At 44.3% G+C, this 17,959-nt stretch overlaps 1 protein-coding gene across 1 annotated transcript; it reads right to left on the reverse strand.

The window, feature by feature from the left end:
- Window positions 1-684: 684 nt before the first annotated feature.
- Window positions 685-16,494, reverse strand: LOC137356117 (probable G-protein coupled receptor 139). Its single transcript, XM_068021914.1, has 2 exons — window positions 16,281-16,494; window positions 685-1,586 (listed from the first exon to the last, which is right to left on the reverse strand). Exons 1-2 carry the CDS (start codon window positions 16,492-16,494, stop codon window positions 685-687), a joined length of 1,116 nt encoding a protein of 371 aa, XP_067878015.1.
- Between the last annotated feature and the right edge of the window lie 1,465 nt (window positions 16,495-17,959).

Consider the following 17,959-nt stretch of genomic DNA (forward strand, 5'->3'; position numbering starts at 1 on the left):
GAGTACAATAAACAATTAGCAATGGTCTTAACATTATAAGGTGTTAGAAGGTTTTATAAACACTTATAAATGCTGATAAAACATTACAATGTTTATAAATACGATAACGGATCATGAAGAGTTATGAAGATTATTCAGCATTATATAGGTTATATTGGATCATGTAGCTATACAGAGGATTACAAAGCATTTAAAGGATTATAAAGAATTCCTGCTGAAGCTTCCCAGTATGTTCTCAATTCTTGTTCCTTCTGTTGTTGTGATTGTCACACTGGACTGCATGGAGACGACAGATGGGCGGAGCCAGTATTGACGCAATTGCCTCGCGATAACTCTCTGCTCCAATGCTTACCCTGGCAGCAGGAACTAGCGAAGATCAGGCCCCACCCCCTGACCATTGTGGCGGCACGCTGCCAAGTATGTCCCGTACCCACTCCTCTTCGCAATGGGGAGCAGGCTGCGACCGCACACACCCATCACCATGGGGTAATGGCTCTGTCCCATTCCACCGCTCCTGATCACCATGGAGAACAGACCCCGCCCATGCTCTGTCACCACAGCGAAAGGCCACGACACCGAGCTTTGCCACCATAGAGTCTGTCACCGTAGCAGCCCGCCGCTGCTGCAAATATTTTTTTAAAATGTGGAATATGTTGGAAATAGTCTATGATTCAGTTCTTGTCATCATTTTATTAATTTAATAATTGGAGAAAAAGGATACTTCAGCACAGATTTCAACTGTTCTCTGAACTGAGTCTGGGTCACGGCATAAATGCAAGTGTTTGTGCAGCAACTCAGGAGTTGCAGCATGAAGCCTATTTCCTGCAGAAAAACTGGTATATATTCAGATCCATATCCCAGATACCACATTCGATTCCATATTGAATACACCATTAATACTGCCCATAACAGTACGAAATTGGCTGAGATAACTAACAGTAAAATGATTGATTTCCTTCGGCTCTCCATCTCAGAGTCTCTGGAACTCTCGCCATTGCTATTCGCTCGTAGTCTCCTGCGTGCTCTACTGCTCACTACAATGTGTCGGACGGTCAACACATTGAGCAGTAGAATCACAAGAAATGGGACAAACGGGGTTAGAATGTAATGGAGGAACTCGATTATTGTCCAGAACTGAGAGTACAGAACACTTGTAGTTGCAAAACAAAACCAGGGTTCGTTCCACAGCCAATACTGCCCTGATAACATAAAGTACCGGGAAATGTTCTTTAAACAACTCAGCACCGTCACTGTCCCCAGAACAATAGCCGACGTTTTCCTGGTGCAATATTTAGTTTTCAGCTTCTGGCAACAAATGGCCACAAATCGATCAAAGGTGAAAGTGACGGTGAACCAGACAGAACAGTCTGTAGCTGCAAATAGCAGGGCGGCGTGGATATTACACACGGGGATGGAATACTTCAGGAAAAGAAAATGTTTCAGGTAAACGATGGGAATATGCCTCAGAATAAGGTCGAAGATAACAACCAATAGATCTGCCGCTGCCATGGCCACGAGGTAGCAAGTGACACATTTGGAAAGGCCACACTTTCCCTGAGACAGGATCGCAATCGTCACCAAGTTAACTGTGAGCAAAGGAAATAAACAGAGAAATTATACATCAGACTGGGCGCAAAGTTACCAGATTGATTGAGTATTTATTGAGATGTTCAAACGAGCCTCTGCATCCAGTGACTTATTGAATGTAATGGACCTGAAAAAAATCGTGAAGGTCTGTGATACGGTGGAAGGCGGGAACGATTAAATGAGAAAAGAATAACACTGAAAATGTTGAACTCAATGTTGATCATAATCCGCTGCTCTCATCCTTCCCTTTCTGGTTTAAATACTGTTCCTCTGAAGCATTCCCAGTTCTAAAGAAGGGTCAAGGACCTCAAACATCCTCAAGGAGGAGCGGGGCCCATAGGATTGCGCCAGGAGGTGGGGGTCGGAGGGCCCGTCGCCCTTCCATCACACGCAATTTTGTCGGGGCAGCATAGGCTGACAAATGCATTCCCACCGAGAGGTCATTTGAGGCCCATAAGTAGCATATTATTGGCAACTAATGCCTTCTCAGTGCCGCTGCTGGGATTTTACCGTCGGTGTTGGGTGTCTCCGCTACATGGGAATGTCTCCGTTAAAATGAGGCGACGTATTTGTCGGCATGGGATGGGGGGTATTGGGGGGTTGTCTTCTACCTGGCCAATCTGTGGCCCACGGAAGACCCCGCCAGGAAATCATCTATCCCTGTAAATCCTTCTTCTTCTGCACTAAAGCACCACCCTCGACCCCACCCCCATCTTCACCAACATATTATCTGGGCTCGAATGCTTGGCCTGGGCACAAGCCCTCTTGCAGTACAGGCGGTGGTCACCGCTTCTGGTGGCACTGCAATACTGCTGAGCTGCAGCCCATGTCATTGGCCAGCAACTCTTGGAGATGGGATCGACCTATTCAAAGGTTCGCTGTGGCGAACTCAAGCTGGCCAAGGCAGGACACCTCCTGCCTTTTCAGCTCAGCACCAGGAGCACCGCCATGGGCACAAAACCCAGCACATGATCTCTGGCTGGATTTTGTGATCCTGTAGAAGGTGGGATTGCTGGCGTGGTGAGGGGCAGAGAATCCATGAGGAGCCATTTGTCATGGAATCCGATGTTGTAATGCACACGCCCAATATTGTCGGAGGTGAGGAATTGCCGTGGTGGCACTTCCACACTGGTGCTATGACTTGATAATTTATATGCACTACGTACTGTAATAAATACATTTGAATGTCATTCACCGTGATCCAATCAGTAGTTATCAATTTTGTCCCTGACGTGAGTGCCTCACGTGTCTTCAGTTTCAAGTCTTTGGAAAGCTGCTGCCACTGAGGTGAGAGTCCTCAGTGCCTCAAGAGGGAAGGTAACTTTACCGATGATTTCGATGGGAGGTGTTTTTGCAGCGAGCATTGCCGTTTAGCTCAATCTGCAGAGAGATAGGGACAGAGAGAGAGAAGGACAGAGAGAGAGAGAGAGAGAGATTTCTTCCTTCACACATACTGTCTACTTATAAAAGCTCCCCCTTCACATCTTATCTACTTGCAGAAATTTCCCCTGCACATATTATCCAGTTGTCGAGTTCCCCCTTCACACAATATCTCGTTGTAATGATTCTCCTCTTCTCACTCAATCCACTTACAGAAATCCCTCTTCTCTGGTATACAACGGCATGAAGCACTCCCTAGAAGTGTGTGCCAGCTATCTTGGAAGCTGCCATGACTCATACATAGTTCGACAGTCCCAGATGCCACAGCTTTTGATTCATCCGACTCACCTTCAGGGGTGAACACTCTGGGACTGAACACTCTCAGCATGAACACTCCTTGAAGACATGACTTTGTATGCGAGGAAGGAAAACGAACAATGATACGAAAGAACTTGCCACAGTTGCACCCCAGTGACAATCGAGCAGGCCGTTGGTGTGCTGAAGGTGAGGTTCCGATGCTTCGGTAGATCCAGTGGACCCCTTAAGTGTAGCCCAGACAGGATTACCCAGAGTGTTGTGTTCTGCTGCTTTCTACATAGCATAGCAATACAGAAGGAGGTGATCTTGCAAATAAAGACATGCAAGAGCATGAGATCATCCTCTGACGAACAGGACACAGAGGGCACACAAGGTTAAGAAGGCATGGACGAACAGAGCAGAGTGATGGGGACCAGATATGGGAAACATCACATAGCTGTGGCATGTGTTAATATGTTAATTGTGTATCAATTGTTTAAATACACGCAGGTGGAGGGTGCTAATCGGGACTTTACTTAAACACATATAAGGGGATACTTATTGAGATTTTTGGAGGGTTTGAGGAGCTAATGTTTTGTAATCCTGTTCGTCTGTGCAATAAAGGCGGAACTGAGTAAAGACAGGCTCCAGCGAAGTGGCCTCTTTCTGTGTCTTAAACTTGCTATGATTCTATAATTCTATCCTTCCACAGCAGGCTTTCATGGTAGCAGAGCGTGGTTTCCAAAAGCTAAAGGTTGCAAACTTGGATTTTATCTTTCATTCATATTTAAAGAGAAAACTAAAATCTCACTCGCTATTGTGGAAAATATGGCAGAAACCAAGAGGGTATCATTATAGTTCGATTTTCGCTGAGTCTGATTCATGTGGCCAGTGGTCGAATGAAGTGGATATGTGTACATGGGTTGCGTTTCTACAAAAGAGGAAACAAAGTATGACCTTAGCGTTGTTACTTGCCAACTAAAGTGAAATCAAAAAGTGTTTTGTAAACTGTATGTTTGTCCGTTGCATAATGATGAAGCATTGGATTTGCTGTTTGAATTCTTGGATGAAATCTACAAGGGGGATGCATGTGGATAAGACATGGTAAGACTTTGATAGATTTCTGTAAACAGGTGGTTATTCAATAGAGGAATATATCATGAACCTCTAAAGACTGTATAGAAGACTAAGGAAATTCAATTTGGAGATCCCTGGTTCATTTAAATTGCCATATTGTACTAAGGTTTCGCATATGGACAGGCTGCTGGTCCCAACTATGGGTCGGTTCTTCAAAAAATGTCTCCCTGTTGCATCAAATGTCGGCTGCCTTAAACAAATTCCCGGAGAAACACTCATTTTCTGCAACTCGAGTAGAAATGACAGGGCATTCTGAGGTGATACAAAGAAAGCAGGACTCGAAGCTAACGAGATTTTAAAATGTTTAAGACCCTGGAAGCAGCATCAGTACAATGGAGAAGTTAAAGACAGGAGGAATGAAGATGAAAACAGCTTAGTAGGTTTGGCTATTACAGTGGAAGTTAGAATTGGAGAAGCAAACATATGCAAATGAATCCCAGGAATGCCCAATGAACAGTTCATTGGTGCTTCAGATGTGACTCAAAGTATCATTATGCAATGACCTGCCCAAAGTAGAGTTGCAGAGTCCACGAAATAACGCAGGATGCAAAGAATTGTGTGGCAGAAGAGGAAGAAACTGACGAATCTGAAAGAACTGTTATCGTCACAAGGAGTTTTAGTCCTGTGATAAATGTGTTCATTGTGCATTCAATCAACTGTGCTCTATTAAATAATGCTTGCACGTAGGCAGTATGTGGAACCGATTGTTTACAATGTTACCTGGTTTCACTCAATAGTGAGAATCGACACAGGTTAAGGAATATAAAAGTGCTACCAGCTGCTGACAACACATTGAAGTCACTGAATTGAGTAGTTATTCCTTGTAAAGTAGCTGCAGTAAGCCTCTTTATCAGTACTGATGCAGTCCCTGGTGAAATACCTTTACTGTTGACTAAACCTTCAATGCAAAGGCACAAAGGAAACTTGATGTGGAACATGAAAAGACAATTGTTTTTGGAAAGTCAGTGAAATTTCAGTTTACTCAGTCAGAGCATTATTGTATCCCCGGAAGAAAACATGGTGTTTCTATTTCGAGTGTTAGAGATGTATTTGTGGCATCAGTTGTCAATAATCAGAGAGATAAAAAGCAAAATTTCTTGAAGTTCACAAAGAACTTGCTCACCTTTCTTGTCAGAGATTAAAAACCCTGTTAAATGATGCAGGTGTGTTTAGCGAGGAGTAAATGAAGACATTAAAATAGATTAGTGAAAAGTGTGAAATCTGTGAAAAGTTTTGGAGGACACCCTCACGTCCTCTTGTAAACTTCCCAGTGGCACGTGACTTTAAATAAATAGTTATCATGGGTTTAAAGGTATGGGACAAAGACAATATCATTTGCATTCTACATTTTATGGACCTAGCGACTAGGTTTCACATTTCTATAACAATAAATAGCGATGTAAAAGGGGTGATTACGGATATAGTTAAGTAGAAATGGATAGGGACCAGACTTGGAGCACAAACTCCGTTTGTGATTGTTAATTGAAGGGAATTTGTCAAAGACGCGTTCAGAGACATGTCTGATAACATTAACATTATGGTTATGAATACTTAGGCTGAAAGTCCTTTCAGCACTGGACTGTTTGAAAGGAATCACGCAATGACTGATGAACTGCTGCATTAGATCTTGTTGACCAGCCATACTGCAAGTAGACAACTGCCCTGGCATGACTTCGTTTCTGATACTTAGATAGTCCCTATCTATTGTGTGATAGTCCTCCTACTCTAGAAGGTAGGACAATTCGGTCCTGTTTTGATCACATTTGAATGCTTTACATGCAGGGAGACGGGAGTTAATCAAGGTTTAGGTCTCTGAGAAAAGTCGGAGAGCTCTGAGGCATCGCATAATGCCATCCAAGGTGGAATAGAATTAAGGAGATTTGGTGAAAGATAAAAGAGAGGAGAATAAGGAATGGGATGGTCCTGATAAGGATAATTGGTTGGGATGACAAAACATTCTGGGAGACGGTGGAATGGTGTTAATGTCACTGAACTTATTAACCAAGAAACCTGGGCGAATCCTCTGGCTGAAAGGGTTCAAATCACACCACGGCAGCTTGTGGAAATTCAATTAATTAATACATGCAATTAATTAATTCTAAAATAAACTCTTGAATTGAACGCTACTCTCAGTAATGGAGACACGAAACTGTTATTGATTGTTGTGAAAACCCATCTGGTTCGCTCTTGTACTTTCGGGAAGGAAGTTTGCCATTCTCAACTGGTCTGGCCTACGTGTGACTCCAGACACAGCAATGTGATTGACTTTTATCTACCCTCTTAAAATGCCTATCAAGCCATTCAGTTGTCAAGTGCAATCGGGGATGGGCAACAAACGTTGACATTGGCAACGCTACCCACAGCCAATGATGGAATTAAAGAAAGTCGTTATCAAAAATAGAAATCAAAGTAATAGGATTCGTTCGTAGGTTTAATTACAAGATCTCACAATATGAGCAGTACACATTGGGAACTGATGCACCTTGTAACTCACATGCTCATGTGTTTTGTGATGAAGGTCCAGAGGAAATGAATACAGTAGAAAAAGGTTTGTTTTTATTATTATTCATTTAGGGGATGTGGGCATCACTGGCTATGCCGGCATATATTGCCCATCCCTAATTGCCATTGAGAAGGTGGTGGTGAGCTGCCTTCTTCTACCGCTGCATTCCATGTGAGGCAGGTACACCAACAGTGCTGTTAGGAAGGGAGTTCCAGGCTTTTGACCCAGCGACAGTGAAGGAACGGCGATATAGTGCCAAATCAGGATGGTGTGTGACTTGGATGGGAATTTGCAGGTTGTGATGTACCCATGCATCTGTTGCTCTTGTCCTTCTAGGTGGTAGAGGTCGCGGGTTTGGAAGGTGCTGTCAAAGGAGCTTTGGTGCGTGGCTGAAGTGCATATTGTAGATGGTGCACACTGCCTCCACTGTGCGTCGGTGGTGAAGGGAGTGAATGTTTGTGGATGGTGTGCCAATCAAGCGGGCTGCTTTGTCCTGGATGGTGGCGAGCTTCTTGAGTGTTGTTTGAGCTGCACCCATCCAGGCAAGTGGAGAGTATTCCATCACACTCATGACTTGTGCCTTGTAGATGGTGGACAGGCTTTGGGGAGTTCGGATGTGAGTTATTCGCCTCAGGATTCCTAGCCTCTGACCTGCTCTTGTAGCCACGGTATTTTCATGGCTACCCCAGTTCAGTTTCTGGTCAATGGTATCCACAAGGATGTTGATAGTGGGGGATTCAGCAATGGTAATGCCATTGAATGTCAAGGGGAGATGGTTAGATTCTCTCTTCTTGGAGATGGTCATTGCCTGGCACTTGTGTGGTGCGAATGCTACTTGACACTTATCAGCCCAAGCCTGGATATTGTCCAGGTCTTGTTGCTTTTCTACGTGGACTGCTTCAGTAATTGAGGAGTCGCGAATGGTGCTGAACATTGAGCAATCATCAACAAACATCCCCACTTCTGACCTGATGATTGAGGGAAGGTCGTTGTTGAAACAGTTGAAGACGGTTGGGCCTAAGACACTGCCTTGAGGAACTCCTACAGTGATGTCCTGGAGCTCAGCTGATTGACCTCCAACAACCACAGCCATCTTCCTTTGCGCTGGATATGCCTCTCACCCGCAGAGAGTTTGCCTCCTGATTCCCATTGACTCCAGTTTTGCTAGGGCTCCTTGATGCCATACTAGGTCAAATGCTGCCTCGATGTCAAGAGCAGTCACTCTCACCTCACCTCTTGAGTTCAGCTCTTTTGTCCATGTTTGAACCAAGGCTGTAATGAGGTTAGGTGCTGAGTGGCCCTGTCGGAACCCAAACTGGGTATCACTGAGCAGGTTATTGCTAAGCAAGTGCTGTTTGATGGCACTGTTGATGACACCTTCCATCATTGCTGATGATTGAGAGTAGACTGATGGGGCGCTAATTGGCCGGTTTGGACTTGTCCAGGTTTTTGTGTACAGGACAGACCTGGGAAATTTTCCATTTTGACGGGTAGATGCCACTGTTGTAGCTATACAGTTTGGCTAGGAGCGTGGCAAGCTCTGGAGCACATGTCTTCAGGACTATTGTCGGAATATTGTCAAGACCCATAGCCTTTGCATTATCCAGTGCCTTCAGTCGTCTCTTGATATCACATGGAGTGAATCGAATTGGCTGAAGACTGGCATTTGTGATGCTGGGGATTTCAGGAGGGGGCCGAGATGGATCATCAACTCGGCACTTCTGGCTGAAGATTGTTGCAAATGCTTCTGCCTTATCTTTCACACTGATGTGCTGGGCTCCCCCATCATTGAGGATGGGGATATTTGTGGTGCCACCTCCTCCAGTTAGTTGTTTAATTGTGCCCCACCATTCACAGCTGGATGTGGCAGGACTGCAGAGCTTAGATCCGATCCGTTGGTTATGGGATCGCTTAGCTCTGTCTATTGCATGCTGCTTATGCAGTTTCGCATGCAAGTAATCCTGGGTTGTAGCTTCACCAGGTTGGCACTTCATTTGAGGTATGCCTGGTGCTGCTTCTGGCACGTCCTCCTGCACTCTTCATTGAACCAGGGTTGACCTTCTGGCCTGATGGTAAGGGTAGAGTGGGGGATATGCCGGGCCATGAGGTTACAGATTGTGGTTGAGTACAATTCCGCTACTGCTGATTGCCCACAGCGCCTCATGGATGCCCAGTTTTACATTGCTAGATCTGTTCGAAATCTATCCCATTTAGCACGGTGATAGTGCCACGCAACACGATGAACACCATCCTCAATGTGAAGGCGGGACTTCGTCTCCACAAGGACTGTGCGGTGGTCACTGCTACATATACAATCATGGAAAGATGCATCTACGGCAGGCCGATTGGTGAGGACGAGGTGAAGTATGTTTTCCGCTCTTGTTGTTTCCCCCACCACCTGCCACAGACCCATTCCAGCAGCTATGTCCTTTAGTACTCGGCCAGTCGTGGTGCTACCGGTCCACTCTTGGTGATGGACATTCAAGTCCCCCAATCAGAGTCCATTTTGTGCGCTTGCCACCCTCAGTGCTTCATCCAAGTGGTGATCAACATGGAGGAATACTGACTCATCAGCTGAGGGAGAGCGGTTGGTGCTAATCAGTAACAGGTTACCTTGACCATGTTTGGTCTGATGCCATGAGACTTCATGGGGTCCGTTGTCGATGTTGAGGACTCCCAGGGCAACTCCCTCCCCACTGTCCCGCCACCTCTGTTGGATCTGTCCTGCCGTGGGACAGGACATACCCAGGGATCGTGATTGCGGTGCCTGGGGCACTGTCTGTAAGGTATGAATCGATGAGTATGACTTTGTCAGGCGGTGGCTTGACTCGTCTGTGGGACTGCTCTCCCAACTTTGGCACAAGCCCCCAGATGTTAGTAAGGAGGACATTGCAGGATCGACAGGGCTGGGTTTGCCCTTGTCATTTCCGCTGCCGAGGTCGATGCCGTGTGGTCCGTCTGGTTTCATTTCTTTTTTTGACTTCGTAGCGGTGCGGTACAACTGAGTGGCTTGCTAAGCCATTTCAGAGGGCATGTAAGAGTTAACCAAAGTGCTGTGGGTCTGGAGTCGCATGTAGGCCAGCAGATTTCCTTCCCGAAATGGCATTCGTGCACCAGATGTGTTTTTACAACAATCGACAATGGTTTCATGGCCATCATAAGACTAGATTTTAATTCAAGATTTATTAATTAAATTCAAATTCAACCTCCTGTTGTGGTGGAATTTGAACCCATGCCCCCAGAGAAATACCCTGGTTCTCTGGGTTACGAGTCCAGTGATAATACCACTACGCCACCGCCTCCCCAAGGAGCCCAACTCCTTCTGATCGGGGCTTAGTCTGAGGATGGTGTGAGGCTGCTCGTGGCTCCCGGCTCTTTGGGATCGAGTCTTCTCAGAGTCGGGTTGCTTGTGAATGCAGCCCAAAGTGGGTGGTAAACTCCAAATAAGGCTAAATACTGGAACGAGACTGATAGTCAACAAGTACTGTAATGGAAAGTTGAAAAGAACTTTGAAGAGATAAAGGGTTGGATAATGTGCGTGGTCATGATGCTTAGGAAAATTATTGCATCAAAGGCCAGTTGTCCCGACTAGGTCCGCGGGTGACATATATTCCGGCGCTTTCTAAACATTGGAGGCATGCAATAATTGTGTGACGTGCAGGAATATCTACAGGAAAGATTAACTATTGGTTGCATGATCAAAATGATGGCCATGAACAACAATTCATGGTCTGGAAGAATGGGGTGAAAGAGTGCATGGTTAGGATGTGCAGTGTAAATTCTAATAGTGGGTCTGGAAGCGGTTCTTGTGTAAAGAAGTGATCATGCACTGGAACATAGGGACATAGGAGTAGGAATAGGCCATTCAGTACATCGAACCTGCCTCGTCATTCCATATAATCATGGCTGATCATCCACTTCAATTCCTTTTTCCCACACTATCATCATTTCCCCTTCTGTCATTTCTATTTTGAAATCTGTCAGTCTCTGCTTTAAACTTTCTAAATGACTGAGTTGCCACAGCCCTCTGGGGTGGAGAATTCCAAAGATATGCAATCTTCTGAGTCAAGAAATGTATCCTCATTTCCGTCCTAAGTGGCCCCCCTCTTATTTTGAAATTGTGTACTCTGGCTCTAGACTCCCCAACCAGGGGAACCAATTTAGCTGCATCCACCCTATCGACCCATTCAAGTATTTTGTAGCTTAGATCAGTTGTCATTCTTTGAAACTCTAGAGAATACAAGCCTCGTTTCCCCTATACTTCTTCATAGGACAGTACCGCCATCCAGGGAAGAAGTATGGTGAACCTTCGTTGCACTCCTGCAATGGCAATAGTATCCCTCCTAAGGTCAGGGGACCAAAACTGCACCCAGTACTCTAAATTGTGTCTAACTAATGTTCAGTACCATTGAAGCAAGACTTCGCTACTCCTGTACTCAAATACTCTTGCTATAAAGGCCTTAGCCATTATACCATTAGCCTTCCTAATTGCTTGCTGCACCTGCATGGTAGCTTTCAGTTACTTTTCAACAGGGACACTCAGGACCCTTTATACATCGACACTGCCTGATCTCTTACCATTTAAAAGAAACCTTACACATCTATTGCTCCTACCAAAGTGGACAGCATCACAGTTTTTCACATTGTATTCTGTCTGCCACATTCTTGCCCACTCACTAAGTCTGTCTAAATCCCCTTGAAGCTGCTTTGCATCTTCCTCGCAACATACATTCTCATCTAGTTTTGTGTCATCCACGTACTTGGAAATACTACATTTGGTCCTCACATTCAAATCATTGATACGTATTATGAACACCTAGGGCCCAAGCACTGATCCCTGTGGTACCACACTAGGTACAGCCTGCCAATACGAGGGTGACCTGTTTCTTCCTATAATCCGCTTTCCGCCTGTCAACCAATCCTTAATCCATGCCAGTATATTACCTCCGATCCCATGTGTTTTAATTTTGCTCACCGAACTCCTGTGGGGGACCTGATCCAAAGCTTTCTGACAATTCAAGTATATCACGTCCACCAAATCCCCTTTATCAATTCTGTTTGTAACATCCTCAAAAAAGTTCAACAGGTTCGTCAAACATAATTTCCCATTCATTAGTCTCATATGCCCAATCAGATCATTATGATCCAAGTGTCCATTTACCACATCCATTAGAATATATTTTAGCTTTTTGCCAAGGACTGATCTCAGGCTAACAGGTCTGTAATCACTGTTTTCTCTCTCCCTCACTCCAATAATGTACAAAGGGAAACTTTCAGTCGTGTTCCCGAAAGATATCAACGTGCGAATAGAGGCCGCAGGTTGAATATATTTCACAACGAAATGAAGGCTAGAGTGCAATCTCCAAATAAAACTAGCGATAGAAGTCCTCATGAACGTGATGTTTTATTGGCTGCCAATAAACTTGAGGCTAAACGAATAAGAGAAGCATTAGAGAGTTGTAAATTGTTTGGGGTTTATTCTGAGGTACCATATGGGGGAGAACAAGTATTGTTACATAGATGGACCTGTACTGAAAACGTCTTTCCCGATGGAATTTACAAGGTTAAATTGAGGCTAGTTGAAAGGGATTTTGAAGAACAATTGGGTGATACAATGTGAGAGTGGACTCTCCCAAAGCTGGAAAATCAATCTTGAAAATCTTTTTTGTCTCCTTTGACCACATATTTATGGGAGCGTAGATCCATTGTCATGAAAGCCACATTTCTGCAGGGTGATGCTTTTCAAAGATGAGTGTTTCTGAAACCACCCGAAGGGACGCAGATGCATTACGAAAACTATGGAAACCGAACAAGTGCGTTTGAACATTGATGATGCTTCCAGGGTGTGGCATTTCTCAGTAAGATCTGATTTGTTGAAAATTGGTTGTGTTCAACGAAAAGCGGTGGGTCAGGAAACCCTCCCAGACAACTATTAAAATGAAGTTGGAGAAATATGCCAAGGCCAGAACATTTCGGCCCGGTTCTACGTGTTAGTGCTCTTACCAGTAGAGGGAGAATCAGAGAAAGCCAGTTTCACTGGCTTTCACAGAGTAACAAAGATAATTGACAATGTGAATTATATAATTGACACTGCAGAACCGAGGAAAAAAGCAAAGTCGGGGAAACATTAATACTTTAAAATGGCGTCACAGACGGTAAGGGGACAAACAAACAGATCTGTTAGGCAGTCAGGAAAGAGTAAGGTGAACGGGACATTGAAAACGAGTTAGAAGGAGGCATAGAGGATCCCCTAATAGAACTTTCTACCGTCCAGTTAGCTAACACTGAAATGTTCTAGAAATGAGACAGCATGAGTCAATGAAAAATAAACAGGCTCCTGTTTAAATGCAGAACTGAGAAGGGACCTCAGAAGCCTGCTCACAGCGTTTCAATGGATCTGCAGGAACAAACCAGGGTGCAGAACCCTAACCCTGCATGATGTGGATGCAGGAAAGACCCTTCCTACAGAAAAAAAATCCCTACAGTTTAAGTGCCAGGAATGTGACCCAGGTTCGGTGGTTAAATCAGTAAATGCTGTCGCATAAGCCGATTGAGCCCAGTCAGAGCTCCCCAGTTGGAGTTACCCAGTTGTGCTGGTGCCCAATACTGATGACTCACCAAGGCTCAGAATCAATTGCAGAATGATTAATGCAGTGACCAGAGCTGATTCCGACCCAATTCCCCATCTGGAAGACCATATACAGAGTGGGAATCGCCACAGACATAACCAAATAGACTTGTTAAAAGGGTTCTGGTAGGTTCCTTGACCACCTAAGATGGTTTATTCCATTGCTGGGCGACGTCCTTTGGATTAAGCAAATCCACAACCACCTTCCAAAGGCTGATGGACCAAACAGTGGATGGCTTTCCCAACTGTGTAGTGTACTTGGATGATCTGTTGGTGTAAATTGACACCTGGTGGCCACCTCGACATGTTATGGGCAACTGACCATGTGGAAAATCGAGTAAAGAACGGGTTTGCTGAAGCTCAAATATTCTACCTAGCCGCTTATTGTGGGTCAAGGATGAATGTTGCCCAAAGAATCAAAGGTACAGGCACTGATACATTTTCCCGTCCCCACGGTCAAATGGAAAATAAAGTGATTTTTGTAAATGTATGGGTTTTACCTCAAGCTCGTCCTAAATTCAGCACTATAGCTGCCCCATTGACAGATTTGTTACGGAAAAATAAACAAAGGATGTGTGCTCAGGGAGATGTCAACAGTTTTCAAGAGGCTGGAAACCACCTTAACCAATGAACCAGCGGTGGCAGATCCAAACCTGAACAAATCATTTAAAGTGTCACTGGATGCTAGTGACCAAGGGGTAGGTGCCATCCGGCTCCTGTTTTATGAATTAGGCATTGACAAACCAGTTGGATATTTCTGCTAAAAAATACAGAAAATGGGATACTCTTTGGTGGAGAAGGAAGCTGTAGTACTGTTGCTAGCTGTTAAAAAAACTTTGAATTATTGGGTGTGTTTTCGCACACCAGTCGAGGAAGGTAAGCATGCAGGTGCAACAAGCGGTAAAAAGGCAAATGGTATGTCGCTCTTCATAGCGAGAGCTTTCAAGTACAGAAGCAGGGATGTCTTGCTACAGTTATACAGGGCCTTGGTGAGGTCAACATGAAAAATTGTGTGCAGCTTTGGTCTCCTTACTGTGGAAGCATGTTCTTGCCAAAGAGGAAGTGCGACAAAGGTTTGCCAGATTGATTCCTGGGATGGCAGGACTGACACATGAGGAGAGATTGAGTTGGTTAGGATTATATTGGCTGGAGTTCAGAAGAGTGAGTGGGTATCTCATATAAACCTATAGAATTTTAACAGAAATTAACAGGGTAGATGCAGGAAGGATGTTCCCGATGGTGGAGGAGTCTAGTACCAGGGGTTGTAGTCTAAGGATACGGAGTAAACCTTTCTGGACTGAGATGAGGAGAAATCTCTTCACCCAGAGAGTGGTGAACCTGTGCAATTCGCTACTACAGAAAGCAGTTCAGGCCAAAATATTGTACTGCTTTTTTTAAAGGAGATAAATAGAGCTCTTGGGGCGAAAGGGACCAAAGGGTATGAGGAGAAAGCCAAAACAGGCTACTGAGTTGAATGATCAGCCATGATCATATCGAATGGTGGAGCAGGCTCGAAAGGCCGAATGGCCTACTCTTTCTCCTATTTTCTATGTTTCTATGACAAGTACCAGAAATTACACTGTTTAAATGCCACACTCACACAGCAGCGTGAGACAGTGACAGGAAAAGTAACTCATAAGGAAAATGTCACACTCACACACAGTACAGTAACAGTCAGAGAAACGGATAGTAAATGACTACCAATAAATTTCACACTTGCACATAGCAGAACTTTCAGAGATGTATGTCAAAGCTGCTGAAACGTCCGGCCCAAAATGGTACACCAGATAGGACACGCCACTCGTGGTGATAGCATGTCTTGCACCATTGTACGTTTTCTGCCCATCGTCGCACTTGCACCAATGGCTCGATGGAACCCAACAGAGCATAAAGGGAGAGATGCAGTGGAATATATTTCGCATGAAAAAGCAATTGGATAAATATTTAAGCCGGAACAAGTTGCATGAATATGGAAACAGACAGGGAAATGGTATTAATTGGAGGGGTGAGGGCTTGTAGGGGTTTAAACACAAGGGTGAGAATATTAAAACTTAGGTACTGCCAGACCAGGAACCAAAGTATGTCATTAAACACAGGGATGATGTGTGAAAGGGATTTGATGTGTGTTGTGTTGTGAGCAGCAAGATTTTAGATGAGCTGTAGTTTATGGAGATTTACAAGTGAGAGGATGACCAGAACAGCATGAGGATAGTCCAGTATGATTTAACAAAGACGCAGATATGGGTTTATGTAACAGATAGACAGATGTAAAGGCTGATTTTATAGAGATGGTACTCGGCAAGATTGTTGATAGAGAGAAAGTGGGGTCGCAACTCAGCTCGGACCAAAGGGATTAGCAGGGGAGCAAACAGTTTGGTTCAGCCTCAGCCATTAGCCTAAGAGGGGTATGTAATCTGCTTAAAGTGAGCAGAGATTTTATTTTACCACGAGACAATGTCATCCATTGTCCCAGTACTTAGGAAAGAAAGGGCAGTAGCATAATGAATCATGGTTTAAAGATCTAGTTGCTGGATATAGACACTTACTACAAACACCACCAGCAGAAAACAGTGAGGCATAAATTTGTTGAACAGTAATACAGTTCACAGAGGTTTGCCATTAATAGTTAGATGCAGAGGTTTTGGATACAGGAACAAAAACAACAGCAATGAGGGCAGAATAAATGACAAGAAGAGTACAACATTTAAACATGGTTTATAGAATTAAAAGCTGGATTGAGAGACTTACCAGGAACGCCAACTATAGCAAGGATGGGATAGTAAATCGTTTGAATAACCTTCAGTGCATAAAAGATTCGATCAGTCAATGTCATCCAAGAACCGTCAGAAAGTTCGTCAGACCAATAGGAGAAACTCTTAGTTGTAACATTCCAGGCTATTATTCCCAGATTTTGGTCCATTGTTGTAACATTCCAATCAATGTTTCTTAGATTACGGTCCATCCTCTCCATCTCTCTGGAACTGCTGTTCCCTGTTAGTGCCGGAGGTGACACTCTGACTCACACTATGGGACAACATAGTGAAGGTGTGCTTTATTAATAGTCAAAGGAAACCCTCTAGTGACACAATTAGGAACACATGGAGATTGAAATTAGTTACGGTCGCTGCACAAACAAGTTAATTTAACGACTTTCAATCCAAAACTTTGTATACTAAATAAAGTTTAAAAAAAAACTCTTTCTGAATGGAATGTATGAGGGTTGCTAAGGGAAGACGAAGCGGAAAGAGCAGAGTCACTGGCCAGAATGCTTCAATCCTGCTCAGATATGGTAATTCTCTGAGAGGGCTGGAGATATAACAATATTACGCCCTGTCTAAAGCAGGACAGTTGGATAAAACCTTCAACTATAGGCCTGCAGTTTAAAGTCTAACTATCGCCCCTTGACATTCAACGGCGTTGCCATCGCTGAATCCCCCACCATTAACATCCTAGTGTCAACATTGACAAGAAATTGAACTGGACAAAACCCATGCATACTGTGGCTGCAAGAACAGGTTGGAGGGTTGAAATTCTTGGAGAGTAACTCAGCTACTGACTCACCAAAGCATGCCCACCAAATTCAAGGGAGAAGTCACAATTATAATGAAATACTATCCACATGTGTGGATCAGTGTAGCTCTAAAAACACTCAAGATGTTATAGACCTTCCAGAACAAAGCATCCCCCTCGATCGGCACCCTATCAACCAGCATGAACATTCATTCCCTCCACCAACGGCGCACAGTGGCAACAGTGTGCAGCATCTACAAGATGCACTGCAGAAAACCGTCAAACCTCCTTCTGCAGCACTTTCCAACACGTGACCTCCACTACCCAGAAGGAAAAGAACTCCAGTTGCATGGGAACGACACCACCTGCAGGATCCCGTCCATGATCCAGTCCATCCTGACTTGAAACTATGACGCATTTTCTTCAATGTCACTGGTAGAAACACGTGGAACTTCCTTCATAACAGCACTGTGGGTGTACCTACACCAGATGGAATGCAGTAGTTCCAGAAGTTAGCTCACCACCACATTCTCAAGAGCAATTAGGGAGTGACAACAAAGTCTGGCCTTGCAAAGTACGCTGATGTTCCATAAAAGTCCAAAAAAGCAGTGGAATTGTAGAGAAACAGAGGTCACAATCCAAAACAGGAATATTTGTGGCATTGAAACAATAGATAAATAAGTAACAAGCTGCACTGATATTTTGGCGACAAATCGTTTCTGATATTTGGATAACTTCTTTCATGAAGCAATGGAAAGGTCCGATGAGGATTTTGCAGTTGATGTTACGTATATGGATATTCAAAAGTCATTTGATCAATTGTCATTTAATTGAGCGGCTGGGAAATCTGAACCTTATCGGTTAAACAGGCAGCAAAAGTGTGGATGTGGCATTGGTAATGAGCAGGAAGCAGAGAG

Source organism: Heterodontus francisci, chromosome 45, assembly GCF_036365525.1.
Source record: "Heterodontus francisci isolate sHetFra1 chromosome 45, sHetFra1.hap1, whole genome shotgun sequence".
Taxonomy (NCBI): Eukaryota; Metazoa; Chordata; class Chondrichthyes; order Heterodontiformes; family Heterodontidae; genus Heterodontus; species Heterodontus francisci.

Bases quoted from the DNA above. Each gene is read 5' to 3' on its own strand.
- LOC137356117 (XM_068021914.1), bottom strand. From the start codon at position 16,494: ATGGACCGTAATCTAAGAAACATTGATTGGAATGTTACAACAATGGAC. The intron at 1,587-16,280 runs GTAAGTCTCTCA...CTTTGCTCACAG, and splicing joins TGCTATAGTTGGCGTTCCTG to TTAACTTGGTGACGATTGCG.